This window comes from Myxine glutinosa, chromosome 4 (genome assembly GCF_964187855.1).
Source record: "Myxine glutinosa chromosome 4, kmMyxGlut1.1, whole genome shotgun sequence".
In the NCBI taxonomy this organism is placed as follows: Eukaryota; Metazoa; Chordata; class Myxini; order Myxiniformes; family Myxinidae; genus Myxine; species Myxine glutinosa.
Genome location: NC_136264.1, coordinates 101729116 through 101747257, shown reverse-complemented (window position 1 = coordinate 101747257; position 18142 = coordinate 101729116). Strand labels below are relative to the sequence as shown.

At 44.1% G+C, this 18142-nt stretch overlaps 1 protein-coding gene across 1 annotated transcript in view; it reads right to left on the bottom strand.

The window, feature by feature from the left end:
* Window positions 1-518: 518 nt before the first annotated feature.
* LOC137425052 (tumor protein p63-regulated gene 1-like protein) overlaps window positions 519-18142 on the bottom strand; it is a 34317-nt gene continuing 16693 nt past the window's right edge. Inside the window, exons 3-5 of the mRNA XM_068113057.2 lie at window positions 11184-11360; window positions 10822-10975; window positions 519-5583 (exon numbers count right to left, since the gene is read on the bottom strand). Coding sequence (XP_067969158.1) covers window positions 5401-5583; window positions 10822-10975; window positions 11184-11360 — 514 coding nt within the window. The 3' untranslated portion in view covers window positions 519-5400. The remainder of the gene's footprint in view (window positions 5584-10821; window positions 10976-11183; window positions 11361-18142) is intronic.

Sequence of the window (18142 nt, the reverse complement as noted above, 5' to 3'; positions counted from 1 at the left end):
TTTGCGCATATAAGATCGAGGCTCGTGTAACAGCTAACATTAATGACAAAAAAAAAAACGGACACATAAGACGAAATAAAGGGAGCGGGAGACAAAATGGGGAGAGGGGGAAGCAAACAAGTACAACATTTGAGAGCAGGGATATCGGGAGATCTGTGGGAGGGAGAGGGCTTGGGGAGTGGGAGAGGTAATTTAAAAAAAAACAACAAAAAAAACGGACACAGCGAAGACTTCCAGGAAAGAAATTGGTATTTCAGAAAAATGTATCTGGGGTGAATTAACAGGGATAGAAAAGATCAAGGTTTTATATGGGGGGAAAATAAGAGATGGTGGTGAGCAGCTGTTTTAAAGACCTGGAGGGAGGAGTGGGATTGAAGAGAGTGAGGGAGTTTGTTCCAGAGGCGGGAGAAAAGAGGAATGAAAGAGTGAAGGTGAGCAGAGAGTCTTGATTTTGGCAGTTTCACCAGAGGTCTCTCTGCTGCAATTGTAAACAAAAGTGAGAAATTTCCAAACAAAAATAGATTAATAGCAAAGGCTTTATTAGGAAGAGGTCAGTGCAAAATAATTGGTAGCAAACCCCACTAGAAGCTAGTTTGTCACACAAAAAAATTCAGCACATTGAGCACATGCAAAGTACAACAAAATAAATCAAAAGATGGAAATCAAAGACTGGAAGATGACATACAGCAGCTGGCACTTGTATACATACACAGAAGTTAACGTGTTGGCAGTAATAATAACCATTCCTTTTACGCTGTGAGGCGCATTGGGCTGTCGAGGCAGTTTCATTAAATAATGAGAACAATCCTGAACGGGTCGCCACTCCGACACAGGATACTCGAATGGCTTATTACCCCAGTAAGCTGGTACTCATTTTGCCAACCTTGGAAGGATGACAGGCTGAGTCAACCCACCTGGTGTTATTTCAACGGCATGACAGGGGCTTAAACTCAAGACCTGAAGATCTTAAGCCAGCCACCTTAACCGTTAAGCCAACACGACTTTGCATACACAGCAGCTTCTCAACATCATTCTACAATTATATGTAGGTGTGCAATGCTACTTCCTGTCGTCACGCCGTAAAGTGAAGGCCCAGACAGGTCACGAATTGCATATTTTGTGAACTGCAGCACAAAATGACATGGGTTTACAGACACCAAGGGGAAGCAGTGTATGCAGTTGCGCTCTTGTGAAGAAGCTCCGAGCACATAAATGGTTTCAGGATATGTATGGTGCACCTATGCAGGCCATAACATTGACCACATGTTCCACAATGTAAGGTCTTTGCATAAATGCACCTTTAATCTGTATTTCAACAAAAAGAATTCTATCATCCTCCACCCGACAACCATCTTTGTACCTTAAGGTATCATGGGTCCCCTAACATAAAAGTCCTTACAAATAAAGAAAGTCACCAACTCTTGGGTCTTTAATAAAAACTGTGCATTCAAAAGAAATGTTAACAGCCAAGAGTTACCAAAAATAAGAAACACCTAGTCTAGAATTTTATTAACAATACATTAGACAAAACTACCCCCTGCCAGCCGCCCTCTCCCACCCACATCCCACTAAAACCTACATGGCAACTTTTGTAATATGCAGTTTGTATCTTCAAGCACACTTGTGTAGATGTGAATGCAGAATGTATTGGCACAGCATTCATCAGCCGTATCACTCCTCGGAAAGCGCAAACACGACCCAGGCAAAGCATCTCGTACAATAACCCTCCAATATAGGCCTCCATGGGCACAACACAAGGCTTCAGTCCATGCCGCACCAGAAGCCAACACTGCAAGCAGTCGTTAATGTAAAATGGCCAATATGATATTTTAAAAGCCATGCTGTTACGCACTCCCTCCACTGTTTTACTCTACGGTCAAATCCCCACGTGGTTCCTTCAATACCGTTCACACCATTTTATTACAAGCGTAACTCAACTTCCCTTGTACGCGTCACACAAGCACACGTCACAATTTCCCTTGGTGTATGCAACGCACACCTTCCATATAAGCACACACGATGGACGCGCAAAGTATGACGACCCTTGTCGAACAATCAAATCAGTTTTGCATTGAAGTTGCATGCATTGTTCCACCTTGTCCATCACAATCCCAATTGATCTTTAGCTCAGCTGCATCAATAATAAGAACTTTTTTTTCCTCCAAATTACTTGGACCAGTTTTGTTGAACAGAAATAAAGCCTCTAGCTGTGCTATCATACGCACATCTGATGAAGAAAAGAAGTATCAGCCAATGCGTCAACCATCTATATGCTTGGCAGACTGAATATGAACTTAATATGAACTTGATATGAACTTAAATTAATATGAACTCACACAAAATACATTTCAATCCAGCTTATTCCTTGCTTGAGGCAAAATAAATTCGAGTTATTACTGCATTTTGTCATTGTCATTCCAAATAAAAAGACAAATAAAAATCGAAACCGATCTAGGCCAAAATGGGCTACAGGATTTCAGTTACCACAACAAAAAGGTCGGCTATGACCAAGACAAATCACATCTACTAAACATCAGTCGTTTTCGATTGCGGCATGAAAGTTTTCCTTCCTCAGAGTTTCACTTTGTCGATAACACGTTCAGTCCAACTCTCAACTGCATGGTAAAAGGCTTCGGTTGCTGGCAGGTGGGACATCTGTTTGTCATACACGAGAAGATTACGATTCGGATTACGTTACCAAGGTGTGTTCAGATTCAATTTTCAGCACGACAACCCGGGTTCCAGAGGCTAAATCTCCCTTCATGGGGCATCTGACGAAGCTGTTGTCATGTGTGAGAAAGATGGGTGGATGTGGAAGTACCAGTTTTTTAAAAGCAGTTCAACAACCTGCGACAGAGCAGGCAGGCAAAGGAGACTGCAGCGCAGGCTTAGGAACTCAGAATCCAGAAGCATTAAAAACATTGCACAAGTCCGATATAAAGAAACAAATATTCAAGTGTAAAACCATGCTCGGCAGATGAGAATGACAGCTTGCTCTCTTGTCAAGACATGTTAAATCTGTCAGACATTCTTTCAAACGACATGGGCTCAAAATGAGGGCAAGGCCAGGGAAGGAGGAAGGCTTGCCAAGAGTGAAAGCACAATACTGCACTAAAGTATGAGCAGAATGCAATAAGAGACTGCTGCTGCAGAATTAGAGAACACAAGCGAGTTGTGTGACTATAATCCAACTCACCAACATATCTACAGCTCACCTTTGGAAAGCAGGTTAAATTAAGAAATTGTCCAGATTCCAACTCGTATTCAGACAAATATAGGGGGTCAAATGGAAGCGTTTCTTTTTTCTCCGATTTCCCAGACACTTGCAGCTCAACGACTATCAAATGTTACTTGAGACTCATAACGTATGGCGGTCAATGAATGCCAAAATGCTCTCCAACTGGCATCTTCTCCAGGAGTGCAAGGCTTCCTCTTAAAGCGAATACATATTGGCCTGAGATTTGAATAGGAATTGGTTCCACTGCATCATTACTGAGGCTCGGCTGTGCCGCTGATGCAGTACTCCTGTGCGTTAGGGTAGGAATTGCTCAAGGTCTGGCACACAATGGCCTGCTATTTCCTAAAGGCACTGTGGAATTGTTAAAGTCCACCATCAAATGTAGCTGGGCCACCTGGTTGAACGTCCCTCCGAGAGTCACGATACTCATTGTTGCAACACACTGCCATGAGTGCACCCATAAATTAATTATTTTGATGATTTCCATGAGGTTTGTCAAAATGCATTTTCCTGGACTTGGTGCTTTCAAATGTATGACAGCCTGGCTGATGCTCCAGTCAGAGCACTTGCCTTATTCTGCTGTGTCCCAAGCATATGAGAAGGAACGAACGCACGCACGCATGCATACGCACACCTTGAGTTGTCTAGTATGTCCCAAAGTCCTCTTCATTCTTCATGTAATTTGGGAAAAAAATCTCTCCGATGAACCTTGCACAAAAACAAAATAAGCTGATTAAGAATGACCTATTATGAAGTGCTTCCCATCTCCATCAATCATCACATTGGCAATTGAGTATTGATGTAAACAGGTTCTTTACAACTGACAATTATGAAAATATCAGGACTCAGTTTCTAGCAGCCATCGATACAATCACAAAATAGTCTGAAGTTGCTTTTCCCTAAATTGGATAATACTTCCTGTACCACACACGCCATGACTAAACTCCCTTCCATGATGCCATAGCTCAATCCCTTCTGGATTTCAAACGAGGCTTTCAGGAATGCGAAATCAAATGGATCATCGATATATGATCAAAACACTACGACCAAATAGTTGCAAACATTGATCTTATGTAACGGTAAACAAGGGACGCAGAGATCCACGTTACGGGCCACTGTAGCCAGTCTGCTGTTTTCAGCCACTGCTAAGTTCATGTCTACAAAAGAACGACAGCTAAATGTTGCAAGAAAGTATTTCGTAGTAGTGCTCGATTAATTGCTCCTGGCACCTACTTTAAGTGCAGACATCTCCACTCAAGCCATCATTTGTCCTCATTTGTTTCTCAACCAAGAGAATGCAATTCCTCGCCCCCACCCCTCCTTCCCCCAAAGCGATGCACCGGATGGCTGTAAAAAGCGCGTGGCATGCTCGTGTTATGTGCAGAATGCATGCATTTCAGAGCTCTCCAAAAATATCACGCACTTCTTGTTTACAACAAAATTCTCCACCGGCCAAGGCCCACCCACGCATCACTCCAAAAACCTCACCACCCTCACTCGTCTCACGTTCGCTGCTAAGGATGATATTTTGAGCGAGTCAGAAATGCTCCCATTTGCAATCAATCCAACACGAACCCGAAAACAAATCCCATTCACAGCTGCAGTATTCAAACAATAACACCATAAAAAGAAGCTAAACCTTATGCCACGTGTAGTCTGTCGACCGTTAAACATGGCTGATGAACCAGCGCTAGCACACACGAAACCCACAAAAAACTGCACTACTTTAACATCGATGAACTGTATCACGAGGAAAAAAAGCAGCAGGTATAACCTGGGTTATTGTGAAAAAGAACAATAAAAATAACCACACAGTGTGAGACAAAACTCTCGAAAAATAATTAAAAATAATAATAAAGTGGGTGCAAAATTAAAAGACTATAAACAAATGTCTGCATAGTGAGTTCGAGTCCAGTGTGGTTCAACATTTCTTGGGGGTGAACCAAGTGCTGCTGCACGTATTGTTCCAAGGTAAACGCGCAACCCGATTCTGCATTCATAAACAGGTAATTCCAAAAGCAAGAAGAAGAATAACACACCAACTACGATGGTCTGTTGACGGATGAAAATGATGGGAAAAAAAAAATCCAACCATGCATCACGCGGTCATTCCCCATTTAAAACAGCGAAACTAAAACAGTAAAGTTGGGAGAGTTATTTAATTAAAAACCGACAGGCCCCCGTGCCATGGCATAGCCGAGCCGGCCCTGGTTGTTGATGGCAGCAACGAGACCAACGTAAGCATCGATGGGCAGCGGCTTTTCAAGAACAAGGATGCCAGCAGAGGGGCTGTCTCGCTGTGTGGCCTTCACACCGCTAATGAGCTCGTCTCGGAAGGAATCCAACTGGGTTTTCACATGGAGGGTGGGGGCAACAACGGTTGATAGAGTCATATAATCACTATAATCATCATAATATCATTACCTGGTCTCAAACCAATAGAACACAAGAAAGCTACTTTCGGTAAGCAAATCAACAACTTTCTCAAACAAAGCTACTCTCTGACCAAAAAGCAAATCGATACTCGGTTTGTAGAGATGTCAGCTCAATTCAGTCAACATGGCAACAATTCTTGAAGTAATTTGTCACATATGACAAAACTCAGGTACACCACCACACACTACAATCAAGAGAAGGCAAGCATGGCACCACCCTACGTCACCAGTGAATAAATTCAAAACTTAGCATTCTGCCGATGTGGTGATGGAATTCGTTTGGGAAATATTGAAGGGATTCTGTATTTTGATTTCCTTGAAGACAGGAGAAACAGAAATACACAGTAGTACTGTGACACGTTTAAGCTACCAATAAGGAAGCAGTCTGATCCTGCCAAATAGTGTTATTAAAGCAACACACAAACATGCATTTTAAAGGCCATTTTCCCTACTGGAGCGGGGGTTAGCCTTGCGGTCCCCATGACAATCTTCTCCATATTGCCCTATTTTCTGCATCTCTCCTTGTTAACCCCCTTGCCCGCATTTCTTCTTCCACCATCTTTAGCCAAGTCTTTCTCGGTCTTCCCCGTCCTCTACTTCCTTCTACATTCATTTCCATCACTCTTCTCAACCAGTCACTTTCATCCTTCCTCAACACATGACCAAACCATCTCAACCTGTTCATCTTCACAGCATCAATCACAGGCTCTATTCCCATCATCTTTCGCAATTCATCATTTGTCTTCCTCTCTCTCAACGATACTCCGCACATCCGTCGAACCATTCGCATTTCTACCCTTTCCAACCTTCGTTGCTGCTCTACGTTCATTACCCATGTCTCGCTCCCATAAATCATAACACTTCTCACACATGCAGCATACACCTTTCCCTTCAGCTTCAACGACACTCCCCTCCTCGTCAGCACGCCACTCAGTTCCCGAAACTTCTTCCATGCACATCTCACTCTAGCAACCGTTGCCGAGTCTGATCCACCTTCTCCATTCTGCATGTCTCCGAGGTAGCAAAATGTTTTCACACCTTCCAGCTTCACGCCGTCTCCAAGATCCAACTCAACATTTCCTCCATCTGCAGCTCCCTCTGTTCACACCTTACATTTGAATGTAGCTGCCACACTGGTTAATGACCTTCTCAGACCACTACATTTTTGATGAACCCACTCAGCGCACATTGAATGGAGTTCACTCCAACACCCTTCCTACACACAGCACAGGGCCACTTCCCAGTTCTTTCCACCTCACCACATGCTTTACCACTTGCCATCACCTTCATCTTTCCGATATTCACCTTCAGACCTTTTGTCTCCATACATTACTTCCACTTGTTCATCTTTTCCTTCAGTCCATCCATACTTTCCGCAATCAACACCAGATCATCTGCATACAACAACTCCCACGGTAAACCCTCCTTTACGTTCTGAGCCAGCACCTCCATCACAGCAACAAATAGTAGTTGACTTAGTACCGATCCCTGATGCACTCCCACCTTCACCTCAAACTCACCACTGTTCCCGTCCTTCGTCCTTACAGCTGTGCGCGCTCTTTTGTACATTGCCATCACGACTCTGATCAACCATTCCTCCACTCCTAACTTCCTCAATGCCCATGTCAATACTTTGCGTGGAACCCTATCGAATGCTTTCTCCAGATCAACAAACCCAAGAAACAACTTCTTCCTCTTCTCCATGTACTTCTCCTGCAACTGCCTCACAATGAAAAGCGCGTCTGTCGTTCCTCTTCCTGGCATAAATCCAAACTGCATTTCGTCGATCTTCACTTTCTTCCTTATCCGCCTCTCCAACACCCTTTCCAATACCTTCATTCCATGCTCCAATAACTTTATCGCTCGGTACGAGCCACACTCCAGAGGGTCACCTTTCCCCTTGTATAGAGGGACGAGGGTACTGAGTTCCCAATCCACTGGAATGCGGCCTTCTTTCACCACCAGATTACAGATCTCTGTCATTCTCTTCACACCCCAACTTCCTGCTGCCTTCAACATATCTCCCACAAGTCCCGTCGGCCCTCCCGCTTTTCTACTCTTCATTGCTTTTATCGCTTCCTCAACTTCCTTCTCAGTTATCTTCTCTGCCGGTCCTAAAACTGGGTTACTCTCTATGTTGCCATCCCATGCATTCTCTGTATTCAACAGCATTTCCATATATCTTTTCCATCTTCCTTTAATTCCATCTGGGTCCACAACGATTTGTCCCACTTCATCCTTCAAGCAACTCACCCCCATCACATCACACCTCTCTTTCGCTATCTGCTTTGCAATCCTGAATACTGCTCTCTGACCCTCTTCCGAATCCAAGCGTTCTCCGAACATTTTCCTACATGCCTCCTGCGCCTTTGCTACCTCTTTCTTTGCAGCCTTCTTGGCTGCCTTATAACTTTCATGCTCTGCTGTTTCTGCTCCCGTACCCTTCGCCTTCTGCCACTCCTTGAACTTCTTCCTCTTCTCGTCAATCCTCTTTCCAACTTCATCATCCCACCACCATGTTTCCGAGTGCCTCGGTGGTCCTTTTGTCCATCCACGTACCTCACCAACGGCTCCCAACAGACTAGCTTTCATTGACATCCAACCACTTTCAAGCTCAACCACATCATCCTCTACCCTACTTAGCCTCTCTTTTAATGCCTCCCTTACTGTCACCTCTTTCAACCTCCACACCTTCATTCTCGGTTGGTACTTCACCTGCCGAGCTCTCCTCGCACCTTTCACCCTTATGTCGCAGACAACCAAGTGGTGCTGTGAAACAGCCTCCTCCCCCGGGATCACCTTTGTGTCCCGGAGGTGCCCCCTATCTTGCCGACGCACCATCAGGTAGTCAACGGTTGTCGTCGACCCACCTGACGTGTATGTAACAAGCTTATTATCCTCTTTCTGGAACTGAGTATTACAAATCAACAAATCAGCTCCATCAGCAAACTCCAAAATCCTTTCACCTTCTCCATTTCTCACACCATATCCGTAACCCCCATGAACTCTCTCAAAAGCATCCATACTCCTCCCCACATGTCCATTTAGGTCTCCTCCTACCACAACAAGTTCATCATCTTTCACGTTTTCTATCAGCTTCTCTATCACACACCAGAACCTGTCCTTCTCTTCATCGCTCTGACCAACCTGCGGAGCATATCCCAAGATGACGTTCACCAAGAGCTTTCCAATCATCATTTTCACCATCATTAACCTATCACTCACTCTAGTCACACTCACCACACTGTCTACAAACTCCTCAGAAAACAGGACACCAACACCATTCAAGCCCTCCGGGCACCCTTGCCACACAAACTTGTATTTCTGTCCCTTCCTACCCTTCACCATTCTCACACCACGTCCCTTCCATCTCGTCTCTTGCACACAACATATGTCCACTCTTCTTTTGACCAATACTTCCACCACTTCTCCTGATCTCCCTGTAATTGTCCCTACATTCCATGTCCCAAACCTCAGAAACCGATCTCCACTTCCGGCTGTACCCTGCCCATATGTAGTTGTAATTGTCATGGTTCTCTTTTTGAGGCAATGTTTTTATGGCCGGATGCCCTTCCTGACGCCAACCCTCTTAGTCGTCTCTTACGACATGCAGGGATACGGTGTACCTATTCTAATCCAGGGTACACACTGGGAAAACAGGTGTTATTCTTGTTCCTCAATTACACTGCTCGCTCTCGCACAATACAGCTGACCGGCTACATTGCAGAATAAAAGTTGGGAAGTTATACCACATCCCGCTTAACATCCAGATGATACCTTGTGCGACTTCCACTTGGTTCCCTTAGCGAGCATCTTGCAAGCGGCCAAGACGGTGACAAACGAGGCAATTAAAAATGACGTTACCACTGGTTACACATACATGTCCTCCAAAATTCTACACACTGAAGTCATCTGAAAACTTCCTCCTCTGATGGGCCAAATGTGTTGTGCCAAAGCTCGAGAATATCTTTAATAGCAATGCAAGTACCATTGTTCAACTGTGCAGGAGTATAAACAACAGTGCAGGCCAAATTTGAACCACCTTCGAAAATTCAAAACCTCGACCAAAAAAACGATCCAATATTTTTGATCCACAGCAATTAAGACAGAGTCCATTTACATTAAAAAAAAAAACTAGAGCAATGCGACTGTCGCCAATATGTCTCCACGTAGTCCCTGCCCGTAACAATGGGTAGATGCCCTTGTTCACTGTCCTAAAAATAAACAAGTTTGATTTAAACACCTTCAGCTGTTTTGAGATATCACATTTTTACCAGACAGGACAGGTTTCACATCGATCGGTGAAGCGTTTTCGGAGAACGGATTTATTTTTAAATACCGCCTTTCAAGATAATATGGCCGCCAAACCACATGACATATGACATCAAAAATGTACACTCTGCATATGTACGGGTAGGGGATCACGTTTGTGAGGTTTTGTGTTGATCGGATAAGGTTCGTTTGTGAATCCAAGATGGCTACCAAATCACGTGACCGACGACGTCATAATTTTTTAACTATATGCAACAATGGTGTTGGATGACACTTGTAAAATTTCGCATCGATAGGGTGAGCAATTTCAGAGATATAATTAGTTAATATTTCCCTTCAATCCAATACGGCTGCCAAACCATGTAGCCTAAGATGTCATAAATTTAATATTTCAATACAAATGGGTCATAGATCATGTGAATGCAATTTCAGATTTTTATGATAAGGCATTCCATTAAAACACAAATTGCTGGTATACCACTTCACTGCTGATGTCATCATTAACATGATTTTGTTCCCCATTGGGAGTACTGACAATGTGCCAAGTTTCAAATTTTTCCATCAAGAGGTTTCCAATAAATATTTTTTTAAATTATTTGAGTTGAATCCAAAATGGCTGCCATACCAAGTGACCCATGACTTAACTGTCATAAAAACATTCTGCATGGGTGTCACTCCGACCCTGAAAGTTTTGTCTCAATTAGATATGTGGTTGCTGAGAAAAACTAGGTTTAGCCTGTAAGGACGGACGGACAGACATACGGACAACCCGAAAACATAATGCCTCCGGCCACCTTCGTAGGCGGAGGCATAAAAAAGTTAAAAACAATTTACCATTTTCAATGACACAAATCCACCTCCAAAAAAACTGCACACCTTGCACAGGTTGACCATGCTGGGGTCTGCATTGGCTAATGGGTGAGCTGTGAAGGTCACAAAAGGCAGTTGTGATGACCATGGGTTCCAGCGTGCTATAAAAGGCAGTTCTCGGTTGTTGTCCCACTCGATACGCACGCCTAAACCTGCTCGCCTTGTTTTTCCAAAAAACAGAGATGGAGAAAGTGAAGAGAGAGCAACAGTTATCAGATGTATTTTACCTTTTTTAGCTTATTGGAAATCCACAATTCATCATGACCGAGGTGGTACAAAATCAATGTAGGAGGGAGACATTATTGACCACAAATATCCCAAATAAAATGCCGTTCACCAAAAAAATCAAAAAAAAATCTACCACATACTTGAGCAGAGACTTTTGAGGGAATGTAAACTCGCCAGTGGAGATGGTGTCGATGCCAGCGAAGGGTACGCGTCGTGCATAGGCACATCGGAGAGCCACAAAGTCGTACTTGCAAACGAGCAGAGAATGCTCGGTCACAAGCACAAGGCGCTCTTTCTCATTGTTCCAATGGTCCACCCTGCATTGCGTACAAGGAGTGGTAAACAGAAGGTCACTTTGGCCATTGGTGCTGAAACATCAAGAACCACAATGGCACTCTTCACTCTCGCAACTTCGTCCTCGCAACGTCGACAGATATGGCTCCGCCTACATTATTACATCATTATACTTACTTGTACCAAGTTCGATTTAAATTCCTTCAGCTCTTCTCAAGTATCACATTTTACCTGGCATGATCAACCTCCAAACTTCCAAATCTGATGGGACAAACTCATTCATGTCAGAGGGAACCTCTGACCTTTAACGCCGAAATTTAATCGGTTCATCTTTGCATCATAATACATATTTCTACCAAGTTTGGTCAAAATCCCATCATTGGCTTCCAAGTTAGCTCGGTAAAATAATTTTTAACCTAACAGGACCTGTGACCTTTGACCTAATGATCTAATCAGTTCATGCATCATTATACATACTTGCACCAAGTTTGATTTGGATCCCTTCAGCTGTTCTCAAGTTATGGCAGTAACGAAAACCTATCGCTGACGGACGCACGGACGGACAGACAGACAGACAGACAGACAGACACAGACAGACAGACACAGACAGCCGGACAACCCAAAAACATAATGCCTCCTTCGACTTCATCGGTGGAGGCATAAAAAGGTTTTATACAAACATACAAATCCTACCTCCCTCTTCAACATGAATGCAAATCTCTTCCTCTGCCATAGGAGCAGCGATAACAGCTCACAGTGCAAACAGCCCTTCACCGATTACGAAAACGAGTTGATGCAACATAAGTTATAAGACATGAACTATTGTGGTCACTAAAGTTTACAAAGCCTGTGGTCACAATTTACGTTTTGTATCCCACTGATAGGCCGGATCTGGATTCGGACCTGAACCAAAATCGAATCCGCTTGTTCTCGTCATCTACCCAACTCATCCACCAAGTTTTGTCATAATCCATCCACAACTTTTTGAGATATTGTGCTATACATCGTTGTTGGGCCCCATCTCTAAATGGTGAAGAAGCACGTTAAAATGTTTTTATCCTGTCCAAATTTTCACCAAAATCTAATCAATCCGTCCTTGTCACACAACCTGTCCACCAGGTTTCATCCGAATCCGTCCATAACTTTTAGAGATATCCTGTTTAGTGACAGACAGGAGTGGTTTCATCTGTTGGCCCTACCACATGAACGCACGACTCATGATGCTGGGAATGCAGATTCAAATCCCATACACTATCTATTCAGACAGTTGCCTCTCATTTTACTTCACAATTCAAGTAAAGCTACAATGATTTATCTGAACTAGAAACAACCACTCCATCATTCCTCTGGCAGAGGTCACCAAAGCACTTGCATTATGCCATGCTTAAAGTGCAAAATTGCAAGTCTCCTCCACAGCTGACTTGTAATACCCTCACACCACCACCAGGTGGCACTATATGGCATAGAGAATTTGTGTCCGTGCCCACCCCCACATCTAGACTCCTTATATATAGGGTCGTGACAACTTGCAATTAGAAGCCATCTTGTTTCCATTGAGCGCAGCACACAGAACCTGATATAATTGTGTGTGTGAAGATTTAAAAAAATAAAAACCTGCTCCCAATCATCAGCAAGGTCATGGAATCCATCATTGCTTCCGAAATGAAATTCCTTCCTCTTCTCCAATGGCTCAATCTCTGATCATCAAATTGGATTCAGACCAGGTCTTTCTACTCTGAAGATGCTGATTCTGCCGTCTCAACAATGGATGTAGGTCTTTAATGCCAAACAGGAAATCAGAGCTGTCTCCCTTGACATATCTCGTGCCTTCGATACGGTCTGGCACCCCGCTCTGCTCACCAAACACTCCTCCTATGGTATCCATGGAAACCTCCATGAATGGCTCATGGACTTCCTCTCCTGTCATAGTCAATGTGTGGCTCTAAATGGAATTTTCTCTCATCTCCCCTTCCTGTCCAGGCTGGAGTTTCCCAAGGCAGTGATCTGGCCTATGTGATTTTTCTGGTCTTCATTTATGATCTCTCCAACTCTGGAAAATCCTCTCTGTCTCTTTGCTGATGACTCCACTCTCTGCCACTCCATTCCTCATCCCTCAGATCGGCAGTCTGCAGCCTCCTCACTCTCTGGAGACCTGGACAAAATCACAGACTGGGCAAACAAGTGGAACATGTCTTTCAATCCTGACAAATCTCACACTCACTTTGTCCCTCCGAAAAGATAGTCTAGAAAACCCTCCCATCTACTTTTTCATCAATCCTCTTAAATAAGTTCTGTCACTCAAGCTTTTGGGTCTCACTATCTGCCATGATCTTTCCTGGGAACCCCACATTTCCAAGCTGGCCTCCAAAGTCGGTCGCCGACTGGGCATCCTCCGTCGTGTGAAGTCCTTCCTTGGCACACCTGAGCTCCTCACCACATACAAGGCTTTCATCCGCAGCTCAATGGAATACTGTTCTTCCCTCTGGACTGGTGCTCCTGCCTCACACCTAGCTCGGCTTCACGCTGTTTAATCCAATGCTTTCAGAATCGTTGGTATTTCCCACGATGAAGCTGATTCTGAGGGCCTTTCACTCTCACCGCAGGCAGGTTGGTGATCTTTCTTTCTTCTACCGACTCCTCTCCAGGCGAGCTCACCCAGCTGTCCCCCAAATATTTCTTCAAGAAGCACAAGATCTGCCAGCAACCCTCTTATGGTGAAATTGCCAAAATCAAGACTCTCTGCTCACCTTCACTCTTTCATTCCTCTTTTCTCCCACCTCTGGAATAAACTCCCACACTCTCTTCAATCACACTCCTCCCTCCAGGTCTTTAAAACAGCTGTTCACCACCATCTATTATCTTCCCCCATCCAAAACCTTGATCTTTTCTACCCCCTTTAAAACACCTCAAATACACCTTTTTCAATCTCCGACCTCATTCCTGAAATTCCGAGGAGTATCCACTTGTTTTATACTGTGTACCCCATTCTCCTCCCCAGCCCTCTACCTTCCACAGATCTCTCGCTGTCCCTGTTCTCTGCTGTTGTTGTGCTTGTGTGCTTTCCCCTCTCCCCCTTTTGTCTCCTGCAATCTTTATAATATATTGTTGTGGATTTGAGAATTGTTGTGTTTTTGTATTGTTGTAAGTGTAATGAATTGTTGTAAATATCACCCTCCGTGTTGTGTGTAAAGGTCAAAGGTCGTCCTCCTAGTTAAGCCATATACATACACGTAGCCAATCATATACCCTCTTAAGTAGTTATCTCCTTATTATGTGTATTAGTTTAAGGCTCTGTTCCCACTAGTTGACACTGCATTGCACCAGATGACATAAGGTAGCTCCCTTCCATTCCCAAAGCCTCCGTTGCCAACTGCATTGGGCGGTTTTCAGCATTCGCCGCCATTGGCCATGTGCTCCGTCTCGGGGAAGAAGGGCATTGCCCTCCACTCGTCGTGAGAAGGTGGAGCCCAGCGAGCCCCCACCAGCCAATCAGGGCTGGTGAGACACCATCACGGGCGTGGCGCGGCTTGATCGCGACGGGCCTTATTAAAAGGGTGTGGGGAAGGATTGCAAGAGAGATGCGTCAGAGAGCGAGCCCGTCACGCAACGCCCCCACAAGAGAGATGAGCTTCGACTCCACCACGCAGCTTTGACTCCACCACGCAGCTTTGACTCCACCACGCAGCTTCGACCCGCTGCTACGCGGGAACCAGTTTGCGGTGGCATCGGTGGCCGTCGAGGTCCAGCCTGACGTCCCGTGCGGGATCAAGCTCCAGCCAGCGTCCAGCTGAACCTTCCTCTCCCTCTCCCTCCAGCCAGCCATCCACCTCCTGCCATTCCCGTCATCATCCCCCGTGTAAGTGTGCTTGTAGTCTGTCTTTTGTCTCGTCCCTGGGTTTAAGTAAGACTGCAGTAGGTAAGCTAATATTTGCACTGTGTCCTTCTGGTTCTTCCATCCTTCTGTATTTATTTTATTATCCTTCCTTCTCCTTGGTTTCTTTAATTGTGTACATATTAGTAATAAATCATATTTGTATTTCCTACTTTTGTTCTTCTTTCCTTTACATCCGTTTCGTCCTTGTCTTTTCCCTCATTGAAAACCTGTGGCACGATTTGGCCAACGTACAAGAATCGGCTCTAGTTCTTGTTAATAGTTCGTGCCGCGGTTGTTAAACCGCTCGGCAATTAACATCTGTCCGTGGACGCAAACGGGGTTGCGCACCTGCCTTTTCGGAGGTAGCTGTGCAGCGTCAGGGACCACGTCGGCCAGTCATAAACGAGGGGATTAATCCCCCCTCGATAAAGGGAACAGAGGCCGACGTTGGGTTCCGTAACAATATTTTATGTGTCCGTTTATGTTTTTTGTGTTTAATGTGTTAGCTTTTGCACGAGCCTCGACTTTGTGTACAAAGAATTTTTAAAAATAAAACAAAAAGTGTAATGCGTCCATTTTTGTACAGAGCGAGTGACTAGAAGAAACACACAGGTAGTGACAGAATACAGAAATATGAAAAAAAAGTGGAAGGAGGAAAGTGAAAGACAGAAATGAAGGCAAACCATTCCTACTGGATGTGCACACCTTCAAAAGAGTAGAGAATTTGAAAAGAGAACAATTGTGAGCGAATGAAGAAAAGAGTCAGAAGATTGATTGATTGACTGTGTGCTGTGATTGAAGGCAGGTCCTTGGCTGCTTGGCAAGGGTGATACTGGGTGGTTTGCCATTGCCTTCCCAGCAGGTAGTCAGGACATTAATTGGTAATTTGTTCAGGATGCTGGTGATAGCTCGCCTACTCTTTGCGAAGGACACCATGGGATTTTTTAACATACACCAACTAATGTTAACAGACAAGACACCCGGCTTACTGCCTATTCGACGGATGGCACACACTGATGAATCACCCTCCCTGTGAATTACCGACATGACAGTTTGTCTATCTATATCCGAACCTAGTGCGGTGCGGCGTGCACAGTGACGCGTATGTTATGCCCCACCCAGTGTGCATATGATTAACACTGTGTCTCTTGCACTTTATCAAACTTTCCCTGAATCCAAGATGACGATTAGATGATTTATTTTAGCTCATTATTCTGTTAATGGAACATAATCTATGTCCACAAAGTAAATTTAGAGGTAGGGAGAGAAAAGGAAAAGGAAATCAAGATGGGCAGAGAAATGCAACAAGTATATAAAAAGGTGAAGAGATGAAAGTCAAAAGTGATGCAAATTGTAAATACAGATACTGTAGATGAAGATAGACGGTGAACATGAGGAACGAGCGAAGAAAAAAAGAATATCAGGAGGAAAAAAAAAAAAACCCAATGAAATAGAGCTACTGCCGTACACTTAACTTGTATTCCGCCATCAAGAAAACGGTCTTTCTTCGGTGTTGATGTTTTTATCATATTTTGCCACCAACACACCAAGCAATCATGTCATATTCATTATTTTCTCACAGAGTGGAACCGAGCGATTCATGGTGAATGAAAACAAAATAACACACAAGTACAACCACCAAATTTCAACTCATTCTGTCCTGCAGTTTATGAGTGCATACAAGTCAAACAAACAAATAAATACCCACAAACACACAAGTCAAATTATACATGGTGTGAGTATGATGTCCTCATCATACATACATGTGCTTCCTACACAAGCTCCTCGAAAAGCCCATGGGTCACTGTGGGAAAGTTTTAAATCGACAAGGGAATACGCAACACCACCAAGGGTTACAAAAACATTACAAATGACAAAAAATTTACTTTGGTATATAAACTAGATGTACAACAAGGTATCCATTTTCACGAATGCGATCGTCCCTAGCCTTTGTTGAGGAGGTTGTTGCATCTCCTAATGCTTTAACCAACATCAATGCACCATTCTGCCTCCGCTTTCCATCACAATAAATCAGTTTGGCACAAAAAGGACTGAGTGCGCCATAAATCGCATTACTATACAGCCTAACAGGAAGACCATCTCACGATCCAAGTTGGCTCAAACCCAAAACTTGCCATCAATACATGCAAAAGCCCACGGCGAGCCCGCATTATGAAAGCCAACGTTAAACTTATGCCCTTTTCCTGCATCTCAAAATGCATTATCCCCATTTGTATGCCTTGTTTGTGGTTAAAACTGAAAGGAACTAAAAGCTGCATTCTGTACCTCACTACAAGAAAAAAAAAAGAAAAAAAAAAGTAGTGCCGAAAGCTCACGGTGAAGCTCGTATGAACATCGCATGGAGGACAAAGACATTACAAGGAATGACCGTACCTTTACATGAATTACAAGGGGATTACGAGACTATGGACAAACCAACACAGGATATGGGATTTGAACCTGGGATATGAGAATCATGAGTCTCAAAAGAGAATGCAACACAGGCAAACCTATTTATTACCTTGAGACAAAAATCACACATTTTGTCAGTGATGAATGCAACAAACAAAGCCAAGTACTTTTCTTAATAGATTGCATATTGGACCAATTAAAAATTTGGCTCGATTGTTGCATAATTTCTGAAGTTTGGTTGTGCCCCATTGCCTGCTCTTTGTGAAAGACGCCATCTTCCTGCCCCCAGCTCAACGGCCCCAGCTGGTCTTCACTCTCTGCCCCAGGTCAATGTTCCCAGCTGGTCTTCACTCTCGTCCCCAGATCAACTGCCCCAGCTGGTCTTCACTCTTGTTCCCAGGTCAAAGTTCCCAGCTGGTCTTCACTCTTGTCCCCATGTCGTCACCAGCTGGTCTTCGCTCTCGTCCCCAGCTCAACGTCCCCAGCTGGTCTTCACTCTCGTCCCCAGCTGGTCTTCAC